The sequence below is a fragment of the Struthio camelus genome, chromosome 22 (genome assembly GCF_040807025.1).
Source record: "Struthio camelus isolate bStrCam1 chromosome 22, bStrCam1.hap1, whole genome shotgun sequence".
Taxonomy (NCBI): Eukaryota; Metazoa; Chordata; class Aves; order Struthioniformes; family Struthionidae; genus Struthio; species Struthio camelus.
The window spans coordinates 6,768,462-6,796,270 of NC_090963.1; the positions used below are offsets into that span (position 1 = coordinate 6,768,462).

General features: G+C 58.0%; 1 protein-coding gene across 1 annotated transcript; it reads right to left on the reverse strand.

Moving 5' to 3' along the window:
* Window positions 1-11,075: 11,075 nt before the first annotated feature.
* On the reverse strand, window positions 11,076-27,357 carry ADAMTS15 (ADAM metallopeptidase with thrombospondin type 1 motif 15). Its single transcript, XM_009680474.2, has 8 exons — window positions 26,194-27,357; window positions 19,301-19,433; window positions 18,790-18,957; window positions 17,794-18,077; window positions 17,343-17,520; window positions 16,112-16,293; window positions 15,148-15,323; window positions 11,076-14,477 (listed from the first exon to the last, which is right to left on the reverse strand). Exons 1-8 carry the CDS (start codon window positions 27,169-27,171, stop codon window positions 13,697-13,699), a joined length of 2,880 nt encoding a protein of 959 aa, XP_009678769.2. The 5' UTR covers window positions 27,172-27,357; the 3' UTR covers window positions 11,076-13,696.
* Window positions 27,358-27,809: the final 452 nt, after the last annotated feature.

A 27,809-nucleotide genomic window follows, 5' to 3' on the forward strand; every position in this document is an offset into this window, starting at 1 on the left:
TCCAGGAGAGACTGAAAGGTGCCTGGCATAAAAGCCCGGAGGAATCGAAATGACAGCATGTGGGACGCTAGGTCCTCCGGGAAATCAGTGGAGAGCGCCCCAGAGCAAGGCTGTTGTGCCAGGCAAGCTGGTTTCTCTCCATCACACAGAGCCGTGCGCTGAGGGCGTTTGCCCCCCGGCCGCCCGCACTCGTGATACCTGGGATAACGCTGCTGCAGAGCGAGTGCACGTTTTTTCCAATGGGAAAGCAGCAGCGGCCACTTGACAGAAGTTTCCCTTTACTGCCAGGACGTCCATTGCGACAGCCGCCAGGGCCCCCGAAGCCAGGCTGCAAACCCTGCTCAGACTGCGTGCTGCACAGATCCAGAATTTAAAAAAAAAGAAAAAGAAAAAGGGCCAGGCTCAGAGGAGCAGGCTGATCTCAAAGCGAGCAGATGGAGGCATCACGTCCCCGGCTCGGCTCCCTCCGGAGTCGGCGCTCAGACACTTTTTGAAAAGACCTGCCCGAAATCCCTGCCTCCAAGGGGGACGGCGCCCTCGGAGCTCCTTCGCTCCCCACGGACTCTGCAAGGAGCCAAGAGCTTGCGTTAGGGTTAGGATTAAGGTTAGGGTTAGGCTCAGGGTTAGGGTTAGGACCGGAGGGATCAGCAGGATGGAGGCAGCAGGGTAGGGAGGACGGAGGGGCAGAGAGCTGTGTCCCGGGCCCCAAAATGCCTCACCGTCCCCCTGTTAAAGACTTATCCTAGGGCAGTTGGGCCCGCTGTCCCCAGCGGGTAGGATTTAGGGCCTGTTCGCAGACGGCTGGCGTGCTTGCGTCCGCCCCAGCCGGCAGCGCTGTGCTGGCACCTGCCAGCGAAGCCCCCCAGACCCGGCCGTCTCTCCCGGCGTGGTGGATGGTTTCTTGCCGTTTTCAGCCTCTCCGCCGCCAGGGGAATGCTGTCAGGTCTTTATCGCCTTTCCGCTCCAGATTTATCGGTTATTTATTTATTTAGGTCTGTTGCTTCCCTCATTCGTTCTGACATTCGGTTTACTCAGTTCCCCCCAAAGCTGCTGAAATGAGGCACCGGGAGGAAGAAAAAAAAAGTACAAATTATTATTATTTGTCTGTTCTCTGGAACAAGCCAAGAAAGAGAGTCCCTGGGGAAGGGGTGGGATTCGCCTCTGTTTGTTTCTTCAGAGACAATATTGAAAAGCAAAAAAAAAAAACGTGGAAAAGCTGGTGGAACAGTTAACCCTTGCCAGAGCTGCGGGGTCCTGCAAGTGCTCGCCGGTGGGGACGAGGAAAGGCCCGGTGACGGGGCCGAATCTGAAACAGGCTCCCCGGCACTCCTGCCTTGACCCCAGTGGCAGCAATGTTGTGTTTAAAATGCCTGAGCCCCTGGTGGCAAAGAGGAGAAAGCGGGGCGCCCCCGTGAGCAGGGGCGCTGCTGGGCGAAACATTCGGGAGCCTGACGAAGTGTTCGGGAGCCCGACGAAGTGTTTGGGAGCCCAACAAAGTGTTTGGGAGCCCAACAAACCATTTGGGAGCCCAAAGAAATGTTCAGGAGCCCAATGAAACGTTTGGGAGCCCAACAAAACATTCAGGAGCCCAGCGAAACGTTCGGGAACCCAACGAAACGTTCGGGAACCCAACGAAATGTTCAGGAGCCCAACGAAATGTTCAGGAGCCCAGAGAAATGTTTGGGAACCCAATGAAGCTTTTGGGAGCCCAGTGAAATGTTCAGGAGCCCCGTGAAGCATTTGGGAGCCCAACGAAGTGTTTGGGAGCCCAACAAAACGTTCAGGAGCCCATTGAAGCATTTGGGAGCCCAACAAAGCGTTTGGGAGCCCAACAAAACGTTCAGGAGCCCAATGAAGCATTTGGGAGCCCAACGAAGCATTCGGGAGCCCAAAGAAACATTCGGGAGCTCAACGAAGCATTCGGGAGCCCAAAGAAACATTCGGGAGCTCAACGAAGCATTCGGGAGCCCAACGAAAAGTTCAGGAGCCCAACGAAAAGTTCAGGAGCCCAACAAAGCGTTTGTCTTCTTCAAGACAGCTCGCTGGCTTTGCAACAGAGCTGGTTGGGATTTTTCTTTTTTTTTTTTTTTTTTGGCTAGAAGGAAACCAAAGCGGACTCGCCCGCAAGACACACACGCGACATGCGCGCTAATGAGAGCAGACGTTCCTTTTTTGGGATTTTGGGGGGGGGGGGTCCAAATAGGAAAGAGCGGCCGCAGCAGCCCGCAGCTCTCCGCCCCGGCTGCACGCGGCCGTCTTCGCCAGGCTCCGAGCGACCGCTGCTCCCCGCCAGCCGTTCCCTGCAGACAGCGCTTTTGCTTCGGGGCGCGGGGGACTCGCCGATGGCAGCGAACCGCCCGGAGACGCGGAGCCCGCCGGGGCTGGGGAGAGCGGCTGCTCCTGCCGGCGAAGCGAGGCCGGCGCGTGGAGCTGCCTTGGCTGTCCCCTTTCCACAACCGCTGTCCCTGGTGGCCCGCTTCCGGCCACCCTTCGCAAGGGCTGACGTCGGCCGACGAGCAGCCAGGGTTTGCTTGCCCCGGCTTCCCAAAAAAGACGCCTGAAAACATGACCTGAACGCAACCCGGGGCTCTGAGCCGGAGAGGCAAATAAAAAGTAGCCCACATTTATTATTTGTAAAGAAAACTTGTTATTTTTAAGGCTGACCTCACCATTTTTGGCACCTCGTTTATGGCTCTAAGTGTTTCAGGCTGGCAACGCCGTGGTCTCCTGAGCAAGAAATACCCGGCTCCAGCACAGCATTACCCTGTCCCACTCAGCAAGCGCTGCCACCAGCAGATTTCGAAACAAATCACATCTCGGTGCCCGTTTCCACCCCGAGCAGCAACGCAAACCTCTCCGCTGGCGTGACCCCTGCCATGCCAGAGGGACAGCCAGACCTGCTCCCCGCAAGCCCCTTGGTAGCAAAAAAGCGACTGAAACAGGTGAAGCAATATCCATCGAGCCCAATAAAATGAGGAACATGCAGGAGACACCATCAAAAAAATCCCTAAAGCCTTTATAATTGCCTCGGCGCTGGAAATAGGAGGGTGGAAGGAAGGATGCATGGCACGATGCAGTATCATTTATACTGGAGGTTGTCTCATATATGTATTTTATAAAAGGGCTTTAGACAAGAATGCTTTAATATTTTGTGCTTCGCACCTTCATCAAAAGTGCAGATGTTATCTCTCTGGAGGAGGCAGCGGTTGTCCTAAGAACTGGGAGGAGAATTCATCTCTTCTCTTCACCTCTTCCCTTTTTCCTCCTTCAAAAGAGGAAAAGTAAGTTCAAAGGGAATGAGCCAAAGATTCCCTTTTTGAAAAGACACGCATTTTAAACAGTTTCAGACAGCTAAAAAAAAAAAACAAAAAAAACCCCCACATTGTGAGCAACATAAAAGTGTTTTTCCTTGCCTGCCCCGTCACTTTTTGACAAGCTCTCAGGCAGACGTGTTTTGCCTGCGCCCCTGGGGACTGTGTAACACAGCAGGCCACGATCACGGAGGGCCTCCGGCTGCTCTGCAGTGCCCCGGAGACACAGGGAAGCCAAAAATTGGGATTCAGGTGGGAGAACAGCTGCTTTGCATTAGCTGACCGAGGCAGCAGGAGTCCACAACGTGCATCTCCCTCTTGAGGTTTCCCTTGTTTTCACTCTTTCGCCTTGTTTCCTTTTTCCCTCCCTTCACTCCCTTTTTCCTGCCTTTGTGATAGAAAACACAGCCCGGGTTCTCTCTGTCTTTCAGTGCCCATTTTCCTGCGTGTTTGTTTTTCTGCCTAACATATCTTCACCTAGAGGTAAGTAACTGCTGGAGCCCAGGGGTTAACGGGAAACTTGGGAAAACTGCGATCAAGTCCATCGCTTGCCACGGCCCTCCTGCGTGACCCCAAGCAAGACCCAGATCTCATTTCCCCCTAACTGCTTAAGTTAGCTACAGAGAGCAGAAGATGTGGCCTTCAGTTTCTCTAAGTTCATTTAGCAGGTAGCACGGGGATATCAGCGCTTTCCAAACTCGCCGGGATACCGCAAGACGCCCAGATACTCTGACAGACAAGGCCGTGGAGGTAGCTTAAGTAGACTCCTTTCAGTCTGGCCTTTTCTCATCATCTCGCTCCACCTTTCCCTCCATCCTTGGTCCAGATGTCCTTCCCGTACCTCTCATGCCTGTGTTTATAAAGCATATGGGGCTGTCTCTGGACAACATATGTCATCGAGAACATAGAGAGCCTTAATTATCTCTGTCATGATGATGTGGTCCCTGCAGTGCCTATAATTTTGTTAACATGTGTTTCTGCTATTCAGATCCTGCATGTTGCACTTTGAAAATATTGCAAACGATATATAGTTGACTAAAAGACTGGAGCAGTATGTTAACGAGAAAAAGAGTCTGTTTGGTGACGTGGGGAGCGATATATTTAGTATATTCCCTGAGTTCTGTACACCATAAAGGCTTTGATTCAAACTCGGTGCAAACTTCAAGCATGTGTGTTAAGTTGCTTTGCTTAAAGGCTGTACTGAGCTGGGCGGCGCTGAAGTGCCTGCTCAAAATTAAGAACATGCTTGAGGGCGAGGAAAAATGTGCGGCATTTAAGAATTAATAGCAATTAAGCACCAAAACATGTCGCTAAGTGCCGCGGCAGCGAAGGGACAGAATGTATCGGTGGGTGAAAATTGGGATTAAAAGGCTGTGCTGGCAGCCGGAGGCTCCGTGTCCAGCCAGCGCCGCTCAGGCTAGCGTTGACTTTTGCACCTTCTGCTGCGACGCTGCTTCAGCTCGGTTGGACGCGCGGGACGGTTTGCTCCGGATGGCTTAGGTCTGTGCTCCCACCTCAATTACATTGTGATCACTTCATAATCTCAGTACGTTTTATTCTCTCTCCTTCGCAGGAAAGCGATGCCCCCCCCACCCCGCCTCCGGCCTCGCAGAAGGAGAAGCCCAAGCGATATCGCTCGTGGCCAAAGGCAGAACCAGAAGGGGAACGCGACCTGGCTTAAACTCACGTTCACAGCCAAGCACACCCATTTCTAAACAGCGCGACCTGGACCTGATGCTGAAAGGATGCACAACGCTCTGTCTAAACCCTGTGGTCTCTAAGCAATATCTACTTTTTAATTTAGAGCAAAAAGCAGCTGTTACTGTCACCGCGGCTTCGCTGCTGCAAACGATTGCCTCTACGCATGGATTACATATATATTGTTGTTACCTACAGGACTCCAAAACAGTTTTCCTTGAGGGCTTATATTTCCAGAGCTGTCAATCCAACACCTTTCACCAGTGCCAAATTCATTTACAAGGAGAGAGAGAGAGAAGAGAAAAAAAAGCTTTAAAAAATAAATAATCAAGCCACATTAAATAACCATTTGGGAGACCATCAGCCTCCCAGACTCGCTTGGCTGAACTTGATATTAATTATGCTAAATCCAAAAGCAGCACCTTCCCCAGGAGTCCGCTGGAAAGCTCTCGCTGTTCCCCCCCCATGGCTGCAGTTTCCAAGGGCTTTGACGTAATTAAGGCTTATAATCTTTAGCAGCTGCCGGATTCGCTCGGCGCGTCCCCTCGCCTTCATCAGAGCTGCCGAGGAGCACCGTCCCCTCTCCTTCTGCCATCGCTTCTTCGAGGAGCGTGCCTTTACAGGAGCAAAAAGTAGGTGATGGAGAGCTCGAGCTGCTCTAGGTAGACTCTCGCTGCTGCCACCGGTCAGCCGGGGGGGGGAGAGTCCGCTTGCGGGGCCAGCTTGCCGGATCGGAGTTGGCTGGGACGCGTTTGGCACCGACCTTGTTGTGTAATCGGGCGTCTCTTAAAACAAAAAGAGGAAAAAAGCCTGTGGGAACGTGTCAGTTTGCTGGCTGGGCCGGATGATGGATCCTCGAGGAAGTTTCGTCTGCGTGACTCCCCGAGCGCCCGGCAGCCCGTTTCGGGGGGTCGGCGGGTGCCGGGCCCCGTCCGCCTGGCCGGCTCCCGAGCACCGAGATTTCGGCGAGGGCAGGACGCGGGGCTGCGACCAGCGGCGGGTCGTCCGAGCTGCCTAAGTGGGAAAAACGGCCTTTTCTGCCTCGGGAACTGGTTTTCCTGCCAGACTCGGAAGGAGATGGCTGTAGCCAGCGCAGCCCGTCCCGTGAAAGCGGCCCCGGGGCAGTTGTCGAAGGCCCGGGGCTGCCGGGAAAGCCCGTCCTCGCCTGGAGAAACGATGGCCAAAAGGGCAGGGGCGTTTGCTGCCGGTTCACGCATCGGCGGGTGACGCCGGGGCCGACGCCAGCGCCTCCGGCGGGCGCCCCGTCACCCACCGCCCGGCGGCATACAAAGCACCGGACCAACCTCGGTGTCGGCATCTCCGGAGCTGAGCACTGCTCTGGAGCCACCTAGTGACACCTCACGCCGCGGTCCTTCCCCGCGCGGGGCCGCCGGCCTCCCACCCGCCACGACGCCGGCCGCCCGTTTCGGGCAGGGGCCCGTCGGTCCCGAAAGGGCTCTCGAGCCCGTGCACGTGCCGTGCTCTGCTCCCTGCGGCGTGCGCCGCCGCGGGTCATTAATCTCAGCCGCCTCCGTTTCAAGCTGCGACTTAAAAAATAATAACGCCGGCAACCCCCGGGAGATGGGTGTCGGGCAGAAAGCAAAGCAGGTGGTTGCAACAGCCCCGGCGTTAGGTGTGCGAGCCCGGGGATGCTCGGTGCAGAGAGGAAATGGGGCTGTCGGGGAGGGTTGTCTGCTCTCCACCACCCTGCTGCACGTTACCGCGCCGTTTCACGTCAGCGAGCTCAAGGCGAGCATCCGGGTTGTCTTGCCGGGATGCTAGGCAAGGCCAGAGCTCGGCCTTGCCCTTCACAGTTTATTTCCCCTCGGGAGCCGTGTTCTGCACGGCATGTGTTACCAATTAGGTCCGTTCGTTCGGCCTACGTCTGGTTTTGCTTTTGTCTCCTGGCAAAAAAAATAAAAATAATAATAATAATAATAATAATAGTAGTAAGAAGAATAAAAAGGCAGGATCTCAACCTCAGAGAGCTGAGCCGCAGGCGCTTCTCGGTCGCCGCGAGGAACTCTCGACCAAAAAGAAACTTGACGCACGATCCCTGACCTTGCCGGGGATGGTTTTTTCGCCCTGACGTTACACTTCAGGTAACCCCCCTTTTTTTTTTTTTCCAACCTTCTCGAGTTTCAGCTTAGAACAAATTAAAACGAGCAGAATTCCAGGCAGTCCCAGATGCACGATCACATTTTAATTTCAAAAAGGCATTTTAGTCTGCACTTGACCAAGCCATCTTCAATCCTTGGACTGAGCTAGAGATACACCAGGGATGTGCTTGGAGCAAAGCGCTCAGTGGTTTGGCTAGTAAGCACCAGAGGACCCTCGTTCTCCGCCAATCCCTTTGCGCATTAAATCATTTAGCGAGTTTAGCCCTTGTTATATGTGTTACTGTAAGTGCTTAGGAGGCTAAAGGTCTCTGTGTGTCACAGCGTGAATGCCGGCCGTGGTGCATGCTGCTATGCCGTGGAGGTAGCTGCAATTTCCATGCAGTTTTTCCTCCTTAAAAACAGGACGGCCGGGCTGGATCGCATCAGCAGCGCGGCTAATGCAGCGTGCCTTCTCCAAGCGTGGCCAGACGCAGATGCCAAAGGAAGCGGTTAAGAGCAGGGCAAACGCGCAGTGAAAAGAGAGAGGATGGGAGGCTAAAATAACCGGGGGTGGGGGGGGGGCTACGATGCACTTGTGCCGGCAAAGGACTTGGTCGGTCTTCAGAAGTCCCTGTCCTCACCGGATGGGCTTGTTGCGTTCAGGTTTGCTTGTCGACCTTTGTCGTTTCCACTCGAAACCCCGCGGTATTCCCCAACGTGCCGCAGCCGGAGAACTGAAAGTGAAAGGCTGACGGAGGAGCGTTTCAGAAATACTCTCCGTGTGCAAGGCTGGCCCAGCAAGGCCAGGTTCAACGCCTGCTTACGCAGGCTTTGCCCTTCTCTGGACAACGCGTTTGCCGAGAGCTCGGAGCGAAATCCCGCGCTGGCCTTCTGCAAAGCCAACCAGCGAGTCGGACCTCGGAGCCGGGCTCCCTTCCTGGGCTTGCAGGAAAGGCGGTCGCCTTCTTTCGCTTTAATTGCAGCGAGTAATTGCTGCTGGGCGTCTTCCCAGAGCTGAGCGGGCTCTTTGTGCGAGCGGCTGCCTTAAAAAGGAAACACGGGGGCCGCGGGAGCCGCTGCGCGCTCAGCCGTGCCAAGCGTTTGCTAGCTGCCTTGCCACCGCTGGCGGCTGGGATGCCGGGGCCGGAGCTGGCAGGCGTCCCCGGCCACCAGGAAAGCCCGGCAGAGCTCATTTAAAGCGCAGCCAGCGAGGATGTGTTTGGCCAGGCCGCAAGGTTGCCCCAACCTTGGCCAGACCCGATGGAACGGGCTTTTTTTGTGTGGTTGTTTTTGTTTTTTTCTCCTAGTATATGTTTGAACACACTTTTCACCTAGGGAAATTAACACCCTTGACAGAGAGGACGGTGGGAATCCCTTCACCCGGCAGGGTGGGGAGCGGAGTTACGGATTTCCTTCACCATTGGTGGAGCTGGAGGAAGACGATGGAAGACGCATTCGTGACTCCTGGAGGGAAAAGTAGCCAGCTCAGCCCTTTATATTAGACATCAGCGAATCCACACCAGAGAGGCGTGCGCGGACGCCAGGCTTCACCGGTTGAGCGAGGGCTTGTTTTGCTCCCTCTCTCCCCGCTCAGCTCGAACAACCCACTGGGTTTTGTCAAAGCCCAGCTTCGTGCAGGTGCCGCTTGCAGGGCAGCCAGCGGCGACGGTAAATCACTGCAGGCCAGTGCCGGGCTACTGCCACCGGCAGCTCTTGTGGACCCCGTTTAGCACAAGGCTCCTGCTGGGAAGGGCTGCTCCTTCCCCTGTCTGGGCCTAGCTTTGCTTTCTCAGTATCATTTATCTTTTGCCGGGATCTTATTTGTGCGCTTTAAGCCTGGTGCAGTTGTGGCATGTCACCCGCAGCAGCAGCCTCGTGCCAGGCGTTGGGTTTTGTCTCCAATGCGGTTGGTTATTGCCGGCTTTTCTCTGCCAACATTCCCAGCGGGCCTTGAGCAAACAGACCGCAACTTGCCTGAACACAAGCCTTCCCTTTGGGCAGCTCTTTCTGACACCAGCGCCTGGTTTCTTCCTTTCTTCCCAAGCAAATCATTTCTTTCCCCCCAAGTTTTTGTTCTCTCCCTTTGATTTTCAAGGGCACACGATTAAAAAGTGGGGCCATCACCTTGTCCAAGTGTGGCCATCACCTGGTCCATGTGTGGCCATCACCAGGTCCATGTATGGCCATCACCTGGTCCATGTGTGGCCATCACCAGGTCCAAGTATGGCCATCACCAGGTCCATGTATGGCCATCACCTGGTCCATGTGTGGCCATCACCAGGTCCAAGTATGGCCATCACCAGGTCCATGTGTGGCCATCACCTGGTCCATGTGTGGTCATCACCTGGTCCAAGTGTGGCCATCACCTGGTCCCAAAGGCACCAGCTTTAGCAGAGGTTCCTGCTCCTGAGCAGACGCTCAAGGGAAGAGCCGCGGCTGGGGGTGAAATCCCTCCGCAAGCGGCGGCGGCGGCTCCGCGGGCGCGGGGGCGAAGCGAGCGAGGCGCGTGCTCCGCAGCGTCCCCGGATGCAGGGGTGGATCACACCGAGCCTCTGGCGCCGGCTCAGCAGCATTGACGGCGCCGGGAGCCACCCTCGCAGGGCTTCACCAGCAACAAGCGGACTAAGCGATTACACGTGCGTGCATTTTTTGCTGGTGGTATCATAGCAATCAAACAATGGTAAAGAGAAGCCCTCAGTTCCTCCGGCTCTGCAAATAAACGTCTCCGCTTTTCCCTGGGTGTTTCGCGGAGAGCACAAGGCACGTAGCCCGTGTAAACAGCCCCGGCTGGACCTGCAGCCCCTGCAAACGTGCACCAGCTCTTCGCCATCCGGCAAGCTACACTTGCTCGCGCGGGTGGAAATCTCGCTGTCTGTTCTTAATAAAGCTGTTTGCAGCTGGAGCCTGTGCAGCGTGCGATACATTTGTGCTGAAACTCAACTTTCTTGTGGGCAGAGGAACAAGCGATCAATCATTTTGCTGTAGGAGCTGGAGAGGGGGAAGGCGGGTGGGTCTGTTTCTGTTTGTTTCTTTATGGTAATGCAAAACGTGCTCTGCCTGATGCAAAACAAGCTCACCACCACCCCCCCCGCCCCCCCCCCCAAAAAAATTTCGGCCGGCCTTAAGCGCGCCAAATCATTACGACATAACGGTCGAGAAAATCGCCCTTGCCAGGGAAATAAAATAGCAGGCGATCTGTCCCTGTTGAGAACGGGAGGCAGTGACATCAGGCGCCTCCGAACAGACACGTCCCGTTAAAAGGAAGGGCCTTATCTCCCAGTTGGCCCCGGCGTAAGTGAGAGAGCGGGATCTGACTCATGACGGGCGTGCTGGGAACCTCTCTGCAAGCAGCGGGCTGACCGCACACTGTTTGCGAAGCACCTAGCAACGCGCAGCCGCGCCAGGTCGGCTCACGCTCGGAGCACTGTAAATCTCGAGTCGCTTTTCCTGGACCAGCTGAAGGTGATGTGTAAAGGCGCTGTTCCTTTGGGTTTGTCCGCATATGGAATGAATGACTCCGGAATAGCGGCTCAGGAGTGGAGCGTCCCGAACAATGGTATGTGCGCGCACGGTTGTTCCAGGATGTGAGAGCACCCTTCCAGTTTGCATTCATCCGTTTAACTCTATGCGAGCGAGGGCCGCCGCTGCGTCCGTCTCCTGAGCGAAAGCAAGAGAGCCTCGTGCCGCATGGCGGGCGCAATTAAATTTCAGGTGCAGACACGAGCCCGTGGGCTTACATAAACTAATCCACCGCCAGGCTCCGTCAGACTGTTGTTGCCAGCAACAAATCCCAGAGCAGAAGCAAATTGCTGTCCTATGCAGAATAAACCTGCAAAGTTTTTTTCTGGACCGGTTCACAAGGCTTCGAAGGGGCTCGGCATAAAGTCGCTAAGAAGGGGCGGGCCACGCTCTGAAGCCACCGACCCGACCGCGTAGGCACAAACACGTGTCCCCCCAGGGAACCAGGTGGAACTTTAAATACAGTTTTATTTCAGGTTTGTTATTGATGCACAAACAGCAGAGATCAAGGTTTAGTATACATGGTATACACAAAGCAGCCAGTACGATCGGCATTTCCGTCCTTCTGCTGTACACTTTGCAAAAGAACCACACACCAGAAATCCCTCCCGCCCCGTCCTTCCCCCCCCCCCCCGCCCCGAACAAGGATGACAGTGGCTTGGAAACCATCTGTGATGGAGAGACACAAACCAGCAGTTCCTCAGAACTCTGTCCCCAAACAAAAGCCCCGTAGGCTCGGCTGTGCAGGAAAACCAGCAGAAAATGAATGATACGTTCGTGGGAATGTAGACCTGGAAGAGATTTCCTAGGACACGAAATCCAATCCCCTGCTGTGCAGAGCAACCACAACATCTGCTCCTGGCCGTATCAAGCGCTGTGGAGACCAAAACCATTACTGTGTTCGAAAAGGCATTGCATAAATTCATAGAGGATGGGTCCGCAGACATTATCATCAGGAATTCACTAAGCTAGTGGAAAGGGCTATCAAGAGAAGGGTTGTGCTACAGCTGTCTGGTTTCCTGAGCTCTTTCCCACCGTACTCACCACTGACCGCTGGCAGACAGGATAGGGTGCTTGATAAACCTTTGGTCTGACCTAGCATGATAGTTAGTTCCTCTGTTATTATCTTGAAACTAGGTATGTTGTTTGTTGTCACTATTTGTGTTGGAAAGCTGCTCCAGACCCTGGCAGGGCCCTTTCCCCCATGCCTGCACCCCCATGCGATAACGGAGACGTGGGAGGAGAGAAAGGGGGTCAACTTGATGTGACGCTACGTAGTCCAGCGCAGCCACCCCCAGGTGCACAGGCAACATGCTGATTGAGGCACCTTTTGGTGCTGGTTAAAGGGCACCAGGAGCTTCCAGTGACCTTCATCCTTATACAGTGGAAGAGCAAAGAGTGAAACGATCCCTGACGATACGATCTGAGCAAGAGACTGGAGGAAAAAAGAACCGTTAAGGGGTCATGGTGAGGAGGGCGTTGCATGAGGTAAGACGCAGCCTCTGAATGGGGCAGGCACCATGCTACAGAACCGCTTGAGGTCCGTAATAAACCCTTGCACAAAAGCACCTGGGCAGGACCCTGAGGGGAAAAAGCTGGTCATAGATGCTCCGCAGCAGCGACAGGTTCACCCTGACCCTCCTCCCCTGTGCACCTAGGCCCTTCTGGTCCCGTTTCCCCCCCCAGAAGAGGCCAAGGACCTGAATTCCTCTTGCACTCTTGCAGTTCACAAGCAATGCCGTGACGGTTGCCACAGCTCAGGGCAGCGAAGTAGTGGGAGAATTTGCACCCATCTCCGTTAGATTTCAGCTCAGAATATCTCTCTAGGAGTTTAATGCAGGGGGAAAAAAACAACAACAACAACCACCTGACCCAAACTTTGGAGAGAAGAGGGCAGTAGGATGCCTGGGCACAGCTTGTTGGTCCTGTTGGGCAGTGAGCACCATTTCCAGAGCAAAGTCAAGTATGAGCAACTTGCTGGACTATTTCTGGGCCCATGTGCTGGGGCACCATGCTGTGATACTACAGTACAGTCGCTTGTTGCCATCTGGAATTAAAGCCCAAGTCTCACTTCCATAATGATCCCTTTAAGCCCCCAAGGGCCTTAGGTGGGCAGTTCACACCCTGCCCTGGCCTGGGGTGTAAATGAGCGTCCGGCTGTGAACTGTGTGCCCAGTTAGCCAAGATATGTTCTCAGCCCCCAGCCTCTTCCCGAAGCACCGTAGGAAAACCCTGGCCTTATGAGAGGGCCCACTGGGAATAACGCCGTCCCCACTGCACAAGGTTTACACCCAGGAGGAGGGAGGAGGTCAAAAATACAGAGTTAAGCACCATTACATCTACATGGTTCAGATCATAAACATGAGGAGAAAACAAAAATAAAGCCACCACCTTGCAGCCCGGTACGGAGACGCTGCTGAGGCTCTCTGGATAGCAGCGATGGTGCGTCCAGGCTGCGAAGTCACTGCCGGCAAGCCCTGAAGGCGTCAGTTCCCGCGAGCCCCAGCACCTCGTCGCACTGGTATTAGACAGTATAGTTTGCCATCGTTGCATCGGTAATTCCTTTTGGTCCCATTTAGCACGAGGGTTCGGGGGGGTCAGGGAAGGGGGGAGGAGGGAGGTAGCCTTAGCCCTGGGAAGGCCAGCGGGAGGCTTGATCTGTGCAATATAGGGACATGCTCTGCATGCCCTCCGGGTAGCGCTCCCCAGAGACCGCTCCAGCCGGCGTTTCCGTCTGTCCCCCCGATTCTCAGCGTCCCCTGGTCGGCGGTGGGTTTTCGCGTAATTCGGCAGCTTCGAGGTAGATGTTTATTCCCGCTCCGTCTCCGAGCAACCTGGTCTATAAAAACCACGCCGAGGCCCTCTCGCCTGAGCGCGCAGGGTTGCCGTCACGCGGGCGCGCGCTCTCCCCACGCACAGGCCCTTTGTCCAGTTGATATGTGCTATGTAACAGACCCCTCGCCCTCGGACATCTCCCCCTCTCCCAACCCCTGGCTGCTGTTCCACCTTCAGCCACGCATCTCCAGCCAGAGAGACACCATGCTTTCTTCGGCAACGCCCCCAGCCCGCTCAGCACGGCCGCAAGGTGCAAAAGTCCAGCTCCTGAGGCTTCCTCCTAAAATTGCAACTATCCCGGGGCAGGAGCTGCCCGGCTGGGGCGGTGCATTTCAGCATGCGTCTCTTGAAGCCCCGGCCACACGTCTTGGAGCAGGGAGCCCAGGGACCCGCTTCCCACGAGGGGCAGGGGTCTCCGCATATCCTGACGTCGGCGGGCCGCTGGGCCGCGTCGCACTCGGAGGCCAGCTGGCCGTAGGAGTCGCGGCAGGCCACCGCGCGCTTCTGCAGCCCGTTGCCGCAGGTGACGGAGCAAGCCTCCCAGCCTCCTGCCGCCCACTTGTAGGAGGGACGCTTGTAATTGGGCCTGCCCGCGTCCAAGCGGTTGGACAGGCTCAGGACGCTGTTGTTGAGGTCCGGAGGGCTCTTCCCCTCTTTCTTGTACGAGGACTTGTCCTCCTTGCTCTCCTTGGGCAGGTAGAAAGAGTAACGCACCCGGGGAGGAGTCATCTTCCCCACGGAGAGCACCTCCAGAGTAAGGGGCTCCTGGATGGGCTTGAAGGCCTGGAGGCTCTCGACGGCGGTGCCGGTGCCGCTGTACCGCAGCACGCTGCCTTTCACCATCAGGTCCCTCTCCACGGCCGAGACGATGAAGTGGCCGTTGAGCAGGTACTTGCCTTGCCCGTTCTTCAGCGCCAGGTAGTTGTCATCGCTGATGAGCCCCTTGTAGCCTCGCTGCCTGATGTCGATGTTGGAGGCTCCCGCTGGGATGACCACCACAAAGTTATAGCCATGCCTGGAAGAGAAGAGCAGGTGAGACATCAGGCGAGGAGCTGGCAGGACGCCCTTTCTGCTGGGATTGGGCCTTTCGCGCCCTGACCGATAGTGCTTGCGGAGCAAAGCTTGTTGCCTGCAGAGCAGGCAAGTGCTGTGCTTCTCCCAGCACCTCCGCCCGTTGCAGCCTCTGCCAGCCCATGCTGTTTTGCAAATCACTTCCTCGCGCACCTGATATCCCAGCTCTTACTCCACTGCAACTGTGCCTCAGCATGAAGCTATGTAGGTACAGCCCTGAGATTTTTTCCCACCCGCAAAGCTGTCTCTTTATTCCCATAAGGGGTGCCAGAAGATCATTTTAAGTCTCTTCTCCGTGCTGAGTTTCATCTAGACTGAAGTGATGACTGAGATCACCTACATATGAGAAGAGACTTCAGCTCCTCTGGCTCAATAATATAGATGTACCCGAGGTAGCTCAGGCAGCAGGAGCATACAACCCTTTTCGCACATTAAATGTGTCCTGCTGCTCCTTTGGAGCTAGCTCAGGTCTCTACACACTGACGTAGACTGGAGCCTGGATAGTTGGCTCAGGATGGGCTTAGCCCCGTTGCCAGCTCCACAGCCTTCCTTGTGCCCCTCCCAAAAGGCAGAGCTGGGAGACAGCAAAGCACGGGAGGTCGCCTCACACTTACATGGCTTTGGTGAATAAGCCCGAGACCTTCTTGCAGCTCTTGTTGTCGCCTCCGCACACACTGCATTTGTCGAATTTCTTCTTGGAGCCCAGCTTCCCGTCACACCCCGCTTTGATGCATTTGCCCTGGACACACACTGAGGTGGAGTCTGGGGAACAAGGGGTGCCGTCCACAACCTGCATGAAGTACCCCAGGACGAGAGGGTGAGCAAAACAAGGCACTGCATTCCCCTGCGCTCACCCCGCAGATGCCCCAGCACTTGGCCCTCCATAGCTCAAGCTGGGGCTCCCCGAATCCGGCACGCTGGTCCTGAGGGGGCATTAGCAGACACCGTAGCACACTTCCCTCATGTTCTGCTTTGCAGAGACCCTTTTTGGGTCTCTGAACAGACCTATATGGCACCACGTTCCTTATCTGCTACCCCTCCATCATCTTCTGTCCTTCCTTTGCACTGGTGCAGGGGGAACTCAGGGAACCGGCCTTGAGAAACTGGCTGCTTTGGAAAGACAGCTCACGCCAGCCCGCTCAGTCCCGCGTCTGGCTGCCTGCCCGGGCTCGCACACGAGCATCGCTTCCCCTAGTGCACTGCCTAATTATCATCCTTTCTCCCAGCTTCTCATCAGGGGCTGTGGGCATATCCTAGATGCTGCTTTAACAGCCCAGAGTAAGACCAAATCCATCCTTGTATTAAATAAGCCGATACAAACGCACTGATTTATACCAACCCAAGACGTGCATGGTGGATCCCCCCCCAAACCTCTGTATGCTTCCCACTGCAAATACCCAAGCAACAGCGAGTGTTTTCCAGGTGTGATAGTCACAGCCTCCCAGATAGAAAATCCAAAATACCAACTGCCCACCACACAAGGAAAATGTCTCCTCATTCATTTCCCGGTGCACCCGAGTCCCCCTGTGGCTCTGACGCTGACCCCAGCTATGGTCATGGTCTCCTGCTCTCACGAACCTTGGGTGCCAGCACGTAGAAGTAGCCCGTGCCATTGGCCCGGCAGATGAGCTTGCATTTGTCCCGAGGCGAGACTCCGGAGTACTTGGGGACCCAGGAGATGGAGGCGGTGAGGCGGTTGGTGCTGTGGCTGTAGCCGTTGAAAGCTTCACACTGCTCTTCTCGGAAGCTCTTCCCTGGCACTGGAAGAAACGAGGCATGCGGGGCATCAGGGCCAGGACAGACACTCCGAGCTAGCACCCACTGCCACGCACAACGGTACCAGGGGACGACCTGGCTCTCCAGCTTGGATTCATTGGGTTATCGCGGGGTAGCACACCCTGCAGCGGCTGTGCAGTCCCCTCTGCTGAGGGTCAGCGGCTGCAGCCTCAGCACAGCGCGGGCGGGAGGCTTTTTACACCTCCTTGTGCAGCGTGGTTGCCCATGGATGTAGAGTGCAACAGCAGCGCAGTGCAAGCGGCAGGGTCACCTTTGACATTTGGGGGGATATTTTGGGGCATGTTTCCACCACAGCACTCTGATACAGTCAAAGAATTTGATATTTTTGAGAAGGGCTTTTCTCCCACCCCACCCTGAAAGGCTGCTACATTTTTTTTGACTTGCTCCAAGTTCAGCTCTGCTGTGGTGGGGTGAAATTCAGCCGCTTGCTCTGGAGATGTGAGCGGTGCCTCTGCTCCCAGACGAGTTGAGCAAAGTATTCCCCACTGCTGAGATGAGCTCGCCACTGCTCAGCACAGGGGGTGCCATCTGCCCACCACCAACCCCCACAACAAGCTGGGTTTTGACAGTCCTCTCAGCTCAGCGTGAAGGGCAGGAGGGTACGTTAATGATAGCAGGTATGAGCAAGCCGGGCTAGACAGGAGGACATGAATGGCCCATCACCAATTCCCTGCCAGTCACCCTGAACTTAGCCGCTGGCTGAAATATTTAGAGACCTTTCCCTCAGTTTTGGTAGAAGTAGGAAATCTCTCTGAGTGCTTCCTCAGCTGCTTCTTGTCATCCCTCGAGGTTGACGCTCACCTCAGTTTGGCTCTATGGGGCCTTCTGCCTGGCTTCCTGCTGTCTCCCAGAAGTATGCTGTCTCCCTCCCAGATGCACTCAGGCACTTGATGAGCATCCAAAATACCTTCCCTGAGACCACACCAGACATTCAAAGCAGGCAACCGGCCCTGTCATTCAACGCTTGCCATTACAAAGCTGCTCCGGAGCAGGTTGGCCTCCCACCCCTTACCTGCAGCAGTACAGGGGTCCAGGTTGCAGGAGCGGTACTTGACGCGGACACCCTCGCAGTACTTCCCGCCGTTGGCAGGCACCGGGTCGTTGCACTCCCGCTTGGCCAGTTGGACCCCACCGCCGCACGTCCGCGAGCACTGGCCGTAGGGCGCCCACTTCCCCCAGCTGCCGTCCACCTGGCGGGAGATGGCGTGGTGAGAAGCAGCGTCTCCCTAGCAGATACACTTTTCCCCCCGCTCCGTTTGCTTTTTCCCCCTCCTTTGCTTTTGCACGGAGCTCGCCGTGTCTCCCGTGGGGACGTGACTTGGAGGTCCCTAATGGGAGGAGGCCACGCATTGCTTGGCTGGCGTCCGGGCAGAAGCTGCCACGAGCTCGGGGCGATGCACGGAGGTGTTTCCGGGCTTCCCGGCAGCGCCGTCTTCCCCGGCGCGCGGCGTGCAGGTACTCACCCTGTACTTACTGATGTTATGCTTCTCAACGCAGGCGCCCTTCAGGCAGAACCTGCCCTCGCCGCAGCTCGTGCCGTCCGCCCACGGGAAGTGGCGGGTCTGGCAGACGATCTGGCCCCGCGCCTTGCCCGTGCACCACAGCTTGGCGCAGTACTGCATGTAGGGGCAGGGCTTGGAGCCGACGCCGAAGGCCAGCTCGCACTGCTGGTTCAGGCTGTAGCTGGCTCCCGGCAGGTCTTCTGGCAGCGAGATGGGCTTGGCGGGCTGGTCCAGCAAGCAGTCTCCTGCGGGAGAGCGAGATAGCTAAGGGGGCCTGGCGCGAGGGGGAGGACCGCTGCGGGGAAACAGGAGCTCGCCTCCCCTTGCATACCCATCCAGACAGGCTGCCAGAGATTCGGGGTGGAGAGAGACAAGCCAGTCCAGCAGAGCCAGCCCGGTGCCCTCCCCTCCTGCCACCAGCGTCTGCTCTGACCTCCTCCCTTGGGGCCTCCCAGCCAGCTTACTTGTTACAGATACAAAATTTGTCCAAAAACCAGAAAAAGGGGCCCCGAATGCCTCCATCTCTTGGTGCCACCAAGTAGAGCCAGGCTGGCAGACGTCAGGAGCAGACGTTGCTGCTAGTGACACCAAGCAAGCCTGGTCTGAAGCTGAAACTCTGCCAAACTCGCTACTGCCTTCAGGTTTTGTTTGGAGAGGGGGAAGAAAAGTTGCTCTACGGCCCATGATCGTAACGGCTGTCCCCTACCAACAGCCCATGGATTTCACTGTGTGCGGGAGCAGGATCTGCTCAGAGATGGGGAAAGCGGGGGACAAAGGCAGAAATGGGACAAGCTGGGACATCCCCCGGCAGAGGGTCTCCAGCCTCCCTCGCCACCTTCTTCCTTGCTGGGAAAGGCTCCCCTGAGCCTCCTTCATCTCCCTCTCTGCCTCAGTGGCACCCACGCGGGCCGTGCGGGGCTCCTGGGTGTCCCTTGCTAAACGCCACCGTGGCCTCACCGTGGCCGCTGTCGAGGAAGTCGGTGATGATGGCAGCGCTGCAGGCCGACCAGGGGTTGGCGCGGTCGATCTGGATGAGGGTGGGCGACATCATGTGGTTGGTCTTCAGCTGGCCAAAGACCTCCTCGCAGGCCTTCACGTTGTCGTGGGGCATGTTGAAGACGTGGCCTAGGGGAGGCGGCAGCCTGAGCAACGCGGGCTTGGCGCTGGGGTGGGCAGGGCAGGCCCCCTCGGTTTGCAAAGGGGGAAACTGAGGCACGGAGCAGGGAAGTGTCTTGCAAGGATTCACCTTGCAGACTCAGACACATTTTTCCTCCAAAGAGGGAGCCAGGATGAGGGCCGCTGGCTTGCTTTGATGTGATACGCCATGGCTACGTCATGCCAGTGTGCCTGTGCCTGTTTCCCCCTTTGCGCTCTGAGCCCGGAGAAGCCCAACCAGTGCAGAGCTGCCCAGAGGAACTGGGGACAACCAGCAGGTCGAAGGGAGCCCCAGCCTCCCCCAGCGCCTTACCCAGCTCATGGGCCGTGGTGAAAGCAGACGGCAGCCCATCGTCCTCAATGACGGAGCAGCTGCGCTTGGGGTCGCACATGGTGCCCACGTCGGCCATGCCCAGCGTGTCGCACGTGGTGGCACCGCACAGGTCCTGCAAAGCACAGAGGCCAGGGGTTAGCATGGGGGCCGGACGCCACAGCCCTCGTCCTCCCCTCGAGCCTGGGCCCCTGGGACGTCAGCCTGCTGGGGCCAGTGCGGGGACCGGCCTTGGGGGGGGGGGGGGAAAAAAGCCGGAAGAGGCAGAGGGATGGGAAACGCACAGCCCTGCTGCCAGGCTGCCCAGCAGGAAACCTCACCCCAGCCCAGCCCAGCCCAAGCTGAAACGGCGCGGTTGCATTTAACCCTGGCACTGGCGCTGCTTTTTATATATAGCATCCTCCAGCGGCTTTGGTGACAGTCATTCCCCTCCGGAGGCTCCTCCGGCCAGGGTGGAGCCCGGTTTGAGCCCGGAGGAGTCAGCCTGGCTCCGGTCTTTAGCGAGCTCAAGGGCTGGACCTGGAGCTCTCCAAATTCAATGGAAAGACACCCGGCCTTGGCTCGCAGCTGACTCATTTGTCAACCTCTTCCTTGGAATAAGAAGCCCCTGGACCAGGTCCAGAGGTTATCAAGGTCAAGGGAAAGGTTGCTGTGTCTCAAACACGCTTTGTGAGCCCAGCTGAGTTAACCAAGCGTTAGCCCAGCCTTTCACCCAAACTCTGTGGAGCCCAACTTCTCCAGGCCCTGGAGAAGGCATCAGAAGACGTCTCCTGCCTCACCTCCTGCCCCATCTGAGCCTCACAAACACCAGGAAGTGTCAGATGACATCAGGTTGCCAAAACCCTTGGGAGAAGCCCCACACTGCTGGATTTCTGCCGAGGAAAACGCCGATTAGCTGAAGCAGAGCTCGAGATTTGCAATGGTTCACTTCCAAAACCAACGCAAGAACGGCCACGGTCACAAGCCTCTGAGACCGTTACCCGCCAAGGCAAATCCAGCGTGGGAGGCGGACACACTGTGTAAGATGAGCAAGGGCCCAAAGGGTTTCGGCACTCATGCAGGGATGCTGAACACCCAGGCACCGTGGGACCCCGAGCAGAGAGAGGGCAGGAGGGGCTGGGGACATGGTGTTGGGATGGCTGCAGAGCTGCAGGTAAGCTCTCTGCATGGCCTTGGGCAACTCTCTGTAGCCTGACACAGTTTCTTATTTGTAGTATAGAGCTGGTCTTTTCTTTCTCTCCTCTCTTGCCCGTCCTGTCCTTCTTGGCTGGGAGCCTATCAACGCGGGGACTTTCTGGCATATGTGCTTGTGTGCATGTGCCCTTCTCTCCAGATCCAAAGGTGCTAGTGCAAAGGATAAGGGCAGAGGAAAATCACTGCTTGAAGACACACTGCTGCGGTAGCCGAGGAGCAATAGCCTTGTCCTCAGATGCCCTCTTCCCTCTGCTCCACTCTCCTGAGGACACGACGCCAGCTCCCCTGGCAGCCCTCCGTGCGCTGGGCTCGCTCAAAGCCTGCTCTCGCTCTCCTGTGTGCTTTTCTCCTGAGCAGGCAAGGCTGCGCTTGCTTCTCCCTTTGCAATCGCCTCCCTTGCAGAGCTCCCCCCCGGGCCTGGGGGAGTGGGGTGAGAGGAAGAGCTCCCCACAACTTTCCCGCTAGCCTTTCGCGGTGGCCGGAGCATCGGTCCCCATCCCTCACCGCCATCTCCAACCAGGCTGCGAGCTGCGCGGGGGGACCGTCCGTGGGGCAGGGAACTGCTGCAGCTTTCCACGTGAAAAGTGGCGTAAGGGACTCGCCGGGGCGCTCCCCTACTATAAATAAGAGTGATTCATGCTCAACTCTGGTCCAGCCAAAGCGCCTGGGTTGCTACAAAACTCATATGAGCGGTTCTGCCAACATTTCCAGCGAGGTTTCCAAGCTGAAGGCATTCCCCAGCAGTCAGGTTCACCTATCGGTGCATAACAGCCCCAACAGTCTCAGAGAGCCCTGGCCAGGGCTGAGATGGCTTTAGCAGGAGACCAGCGGCTGCAGCGTCAGGAGGCAGAGCTGAGACCTTAGTCTATAGAGAAGCAAAGCAAAGCAATGCCTGGCTCTGGGCTGGGACCAGCCCAAGCTGCTCCTAGACCCGCCGGCCTTGCACGCTACCCCGGGGCGATTCCCTTGCTCTCCCAGCATCGTGCTTTGGTTCGCGGGCTGGCGCGTCCCTTCCCCAGCTCCAGGCAGCCCTAGGTTAATCCGACAAACCCCGGAGAGCTTGCCCATCTCCGGGCACACCTGCAAGGAGACGGTTGCTTGTGAAAACAGCGTTTGCCCCCTCTGCGGAGAGCCAGCCGTGCGGCAAGGTCTGGGGAGGTTTCAGAGAGCCTGGAGCGACCAGTGTCGTGAGCCAAGACGCTGCCTCCGCTAGCGGCGGTGGCTACCGGGGCTGCCCTGGTGGAAAACCCTGTGTGTAACGAGGTGCAGTTCTCTGCTCCGCAACGGGCTGCCCTCCAAACCAGGGCCTGCCTGTCCGCGCCACTGCGTCCTCGCTCTCAGGCCCCGGCACCGTGTGCGACAGCCCGGCCCACTGCACAAGGCGGGCTGGCAGCACCTCGAATATTAAAGCGCAAGGGACGAAGAGAGAGTGCCGGGGAAACGCGGGCTGGCCTGGGTTTGGGAGTACCTCTGTGCCGCGCGGGAGCAGGTACGTTGCAGCCCCGCGTCCCTGCCCGCGCTGCCCCCGCCGGCGGGCGCAGGGCGACTCGGAGTGGGGCAGGCACGTCCGAGCGGTGGGGCCCCCCCTGCTCCAAAATGCCAGCAAGCAGCAACGCCCGGCTAAGCCTAGGCTAAGCCCGAGCCCCTCGTGCCCACGTCCTGCTCTCGAGGGGGCTGGGGCAGCCCAGCAAAGGCACCCACCTGAGCCCACCCCACGGCTGCAGGGGCCGGGGTGACGGGCTGGGAAGCACCGGCGGGATGCAGGGAAGAGGCTGGCCACTCACTTCTCCCTGCTCGCTGCTCTTTTAAGAGTTCCTGTTTCCTAGCCGGCGCCGCGAGCTCTTGGCTCGCAGCCTAACACCTGCACTGACACACTGACCCACTTCTTGCTCTGAACCTCGTCTGCTGACTGCGGGGGTAGATTAACGAGCAGCTCCTAATGGGCCCTCGCTCACCCCCGGGCCTGGGTTCCGATCCCACCCGCAGCCTCCTAGGGGCAGCCCGCTTTGAAAGGCCGGGCAGCAGCTCTCTGCTCCGACGAGGGGGTCCTGACCCCCCAGGAACAGCTCTTCCAGCCTTGCCGGCGGGCTAGCCCGCTCGGGAAGGCCAGCAGAGCAAGGCAACTGCGCCAGGGGCTGCAAAGAGGAGCCAGAGAAAGCAGAGAAGAGGCTGGGCAGGAGCTCACCGAGGAACGGTGCCCAGGAGCGGGGAGAGGGACTGGAGCTAGAGAGGGAAGGAGAGAGAAATGCAAGAGGGCTGAGGCGGGTAAAGGCAGGGACTGCCTCGCAAAGGGCCAGCGCTCGCTGGGCCCTGCGTTCACCACCACAGATATCCGCTGCTGCCGGCGCAAGTAAAGGGAATAAAGGCTGCCCCTGCCTCGAGCCCGTCTCTGAACTTCCCGACACTCAGGGTTGCTCAAGCCTAAGACCTGGATGCAAAGCGCGGTGTGAAGTCCAGGAGGGTGTTGCTTTCATAGGCACCGAGAAGAGTCTATCGTTCATGAACATCCAGTAGTTGGACTCCAGCCATTTTGCAGACAGGACCGCTGAAGCACGGAGAGGCGAAGGGAGCAGAGTCTGACTCCACGACTGAGCAAGGCCAGGCACTAACAGTTAACCCATCCTCTGAGAGTAGATGGCCAAAAATTAAGCCAGAACAAAACATGGGGACACATCTCACAAGGCGACAGCAGAGACAGTCCCTTTGCCAGCAGGCTCCATCGTCCCTACAACACACCGCTCTTTCCCTAGCATCATGCCGAGGGGCTGGAAGCATTGGAGGTTTCTGCTGCAAATAAGTCAGCCAAGGGGGATCTTACATTCGTTCGCATACTCAGTGGACAGGTCGTCTCTTCTCCACAGACACTCCCATAACTGTTGAGGCTTCCCACTAGCAGCCACACATGTCCAAAGCAGCCCCCAAAAATCTAAGCTCCCCAGCCTTGAATAACAGAGCGTGGGTCTCCAAACTCCCTCCTGACGTCTGCAGCATCGGAGGCCAGAGCAACGTGCTCCTTGCTGCAATGTTCCTTCACTCTTACGGCAGTCCAAAGACGCTCAGCAAACCTCTGCGTTTACGGCTGGCGGACGTGGAGCCGGACAAAGCCATGGAGCATCAGGTTCAGGACGGGTGGAAAGCACAGCCAAGATGTTGGCCGCAGTCTGGGAAGCTATTTCCACGCTGTGCAGGTGCTGCACAAGAGGCAAAGTGCTCTGTGCTCCTCTGGCAAGCACCGGCTAAGGTAGGAAGGTGAAGGTCCCTCGTCCGTGGTTGCTGGCAGATCCGTGCTGACCAGCTGAGCAGGACCGAGCTCCCTGAAGGCAAATCTGTGGTCCAGCAAAACTGACATCACCAGGAGCAGGAGCACCCAATGCCAGAGTGAGAGGACAGCCCCATTCATCAGCAAGCTGTTGACACAACTGGAAACTGCCTATCAATTGGACTTGAAATGAAATTAAAGTTGGGGGATTATGTAACAGCTTTTTGGCAGGGAGATAAACTCTGGGGTATCAGGAGACCGCAGATGGATGCATTCAAGGAAGGCAGATGTCTCCTTGATCGTATGCCTCTGCACTGAGCTTGCCTTGGGATTTCAGGAATGGACGGTTTAGCAATGTGTAAAAAATGTAGCCTAGCCATGATTTGCACTTCAGGATAGAGCAGCTTTCACATCCCTGGGACCAGATTTGTCCCACGTGTAACTCCGGTGACCTCACCAGGTTTCCACCAGCGATGGAGCTGGCTCGTCCCAGCAGTGGTGTCAACAGACTTCCTCTTTTTTGCAAACACCCAACCCAGACAGGACCTGCTCCAGCAGGCCGGGATTCAGTCCCTGCCTGTGCTCCCACAAGATTTATACCCAGCCAGAGGACACAGCCCCTGCCTGGAGTGGGATGGGGAGAACGGCGGGGCTGAGCTCTCACATGTCTTGCACAGCATCATTACTGCTCCAGGACCACATGCTAGCAGTGACTGAACAACGCTGGAATCAATATCCTTCCCTCCTGTGAGCCCTTCACTTGGAAAGAAGTTTTGGAAATGGCCTCACTGCTTTCAAAAGGGGAATTCCCGACCTATCCCTAGGCCACCGAGCAAGGACCTCTGGGCAGCGACAGTGGAAAGAGAGGATGCGAGTTGTCATTGCTGGCAAAACCTGCTGCACTTTCTTCTCTGCTCCCATCACTGATTTCCACGGTAAACTGTGACCTGTCCCCTTCAAACTGGGCTCTTCCTTCTTCCCTCCCATTAGGGATTTGGGGATCCAAGGCTATAATATCCCAGCTCAGCACCACATGGATGTCAGCGCTGAGGCAGAACCAGTTCTCCTTCCCAGGGAAAACCCTCCTGATCTGAAGAGGAAAAATACTTCATCTGCTCCAGGTAGGTATCGAGGGGAGTAGCAAAAACACAGTCCAAGCTGCTCTACTTTGGTGTTGCCCAGTTATCCTCATCCTGCTGTAGCAATCACACTGTGCCTGACATAATCTGGAGAAGGCTCCAGAGCCCTTGCAAACATGCTAGCCAACAGCAAAAAAAAAAAAAAAAAAAAAGCAAAAGCAACAGCAACAGCAAAGACCTCAAGTGATGCCTGCTGGCTGACCCAGGGTCCAGGGACTGAACCTGCTGGGTGCAAGGCAGAGCAGTATTCCTAGCAAGAAATAGGGAACAGGGGAACACAGGTTCTCCATGAATTTCTCATCCATCTGTGAGGAGCCTGGGTGGGCGTTGGGCAGAAATCACTCCCCAGGGCTGCGTATGTCCCTAAGAGGAAACACGTGGAAATGAGTAATAGCTCCATCAGCCCAGCCACCTCTGATCAGCACCAGCACAAAGAGACCAACAGGCTCAGGAAAGCCCTCATCTTCCCCCTTTGCGCTGATGTCTGCTCCCCTGCAGGGACGCAGCCAGCCGCCAGCAGCTGGGGAGGCTGTTCCCCAGGGCTGCGAGCGCCGGATGTGCCCACCCAGCCTCTGATGCTTTTCTTCCAGCACTGACTTTGGTCCGTGCGAAGCAGCCAGCAGGCGGCAGAGAGCTCCAGGTTCCCAGGAGGTCCCCGCGCATGAGTCGGAGGAATTGGGAGAGGCTCTCTTGGCAGGTGGCATCGCAAGCTGCGCTGGGAGAGCTAGTCCCAGCCAAGGGGGAAGTGGGGCCGTGCCCAGCTGGGCTCACACCCCGCATTTCTGTGTGGCTGCTGCTTTGTGCTGGAGCTGCCCGGTAGCAGCTGCCAAGGCTGCTGCCAGCAGCGTGGGGGCATCTCCCTGCTGCTCCATGCGGGCAGGTTTCTGTGCATGGTGACAACCTGGCTGTGCCCACCCCCTGGCCTCACTAACCCCCCAGCATGTCTTTCTCTGAGCTGCTGGTCAAAGCCTGCCTGAAGAACAGCATCGGGCTAGCTCAGCAGCTTGGGTCACACCTTCGCTCCCCCCCGCAGCCTGCATCCAAGCCCTTGAGGAAGTCTGACCCGGACAGCGGTGGTGGAGGGCTTGCTATTCCTTGGGAAACGGGGATCGGGCCAGCAGAGACACGCAGAGTGGCACCTCCTCCAGCCACAACGTGTGCTGGAGATGGGATGTGAGGGGCTGCAGCCAGCAGGACCAGGGGCAGCCAGGAGGTATAGCGTGATGCTGGGCTATTGAGGCGGCCCCACTGGGTCATCCCCCCACCCCGGGACCTGCACCCACCTGCTTGGTGAAGAGGATGGCAGTGTCCCAGTACTCGGGGTGCTTGTCACTGACTTTGTTCCACTTCTTCTGCCAGGCACAGAAGTTGCGCAGGGTGAGGGCAGCATTACCGGTGACTTTGGGCCCTTTGTCGTCTTGCCCGATGATGAGGAACTTGACCACTGAGATGTTGATGGGGTTGCGGATGCTGGGGTGCTTGTAGAGCCGGGCAGCCGTGGCCATGAGGGTGAGCAGGTAGTGCTGGAGGTCGTCGCCGTGGAACTTCACCATGGACTCGTCGGCCACCACCAAGGTCTCCACGTAGCGGGGGACGGAGACGAAGCGCTTGGCCCGCCCGCTCTTCCCGGGTGGCCTGACCTCCTCGGGCGGCTCACGGGCCCGGTACTTGTCCAGCGCCTGGAGGATGCCGGGGTTGAGGCCGGAGCCTACGGCGCAACGCGACGCGGCGGCCCCGGCGCGACGGCGTTGCAGGCGGTGGGCGCCGTCGGGGCCGCCGCTGGCCAGCGGGCTGATAACGTACTCGGCGCCGCGGTAGCCGAAAGCGCCGCGGAGCCCCCCGCAGAGGCTGAGGGCGGCGAAGGAGTCGCGGTCGCCGTTGACGGCCCCGGAGTAGAAGCAGTGGCGGAGGCCGGGGCCGGGGCGAAGGCGGGCGGCGGCGGGCGCGGCGCCCAGGTAGTGGGCGGCGAAGGCGGGCGCGATGAAGTGCGCGTCCGGGGCGAGGTGCAGGTAGAAATCCTCGCCGAAAGCCGAGAGTTGGAAAACCACCGCCTGGCCCCGGCGCGGCTCGGCGGGGCCGCGCCTGAAATAGGGCCGCCCGTTGATGTCCGGGTCCAGGCGCCGCGGGGTCACCAGCGCCGTCTCCGCGGGGGACCCCGGCGAGGGCAGGCTCCGCGCCGCGCCCGGCAGCAGCAGCAGCAGCGGCGGCAGCAGCAGCGGCGGCGGCAGCAGCAGCAGCAGCGGCGGCGGCAGCAGCAGCATGGCCCCGGCAGGCTCAGACCGACGGCCAGGCGGGCGCGGGCATGGGGAGAAAGCAGAAGGAAAAGACTCTCCCACCCCCCCCACCCCCCCCCACCCCGGCTCCCTCCCCTCCAAAAATTAAAGAGAGACCGAGAGGGAAGAGCAGCGGTGCGAGCGCGGTGCGAGCCGCCTGCCCCGCCGCTACCTGCCTTGTGGGGCGCTTCGGGTTTATATACGGCGGGGCCGGGGGGGAGCGGGGCGCGGCTTGGCCCCGCCGCAGCCACTCCGGTGCGGGGGGCCGGGAGCGCCGCAGCGGGGCCGGACGGGGCCGGCAGCGGGGCTGGACAGAGCCGGGAGGGGGACCGGGAGCGGGGCCGGACAGGGCTGGGAGCGGGACCGGGAGTGGGGCCGGGACAGTGCCGGGAGCGGGGCCGGCCCCGCCGCGCTGCCCGCTCCCCCCGGGGGCCGCCCGCCGCCGGCCGCCACCTCCCCGGCGCCGCGGGGCCGCTCCGTGGAGGACGAAGCAGGGCAGCACCTCGGGGACCTCCCCCGAAGGGAAAAAAAAAAAAAAACAAAACCCCCTTCTCCCCTCCGCCTTGCAGCAGAGCTGGGGTCACTCGGCTTCCCGCACCCCGGCAGCGCCGCCCTCCAGCCCCCGG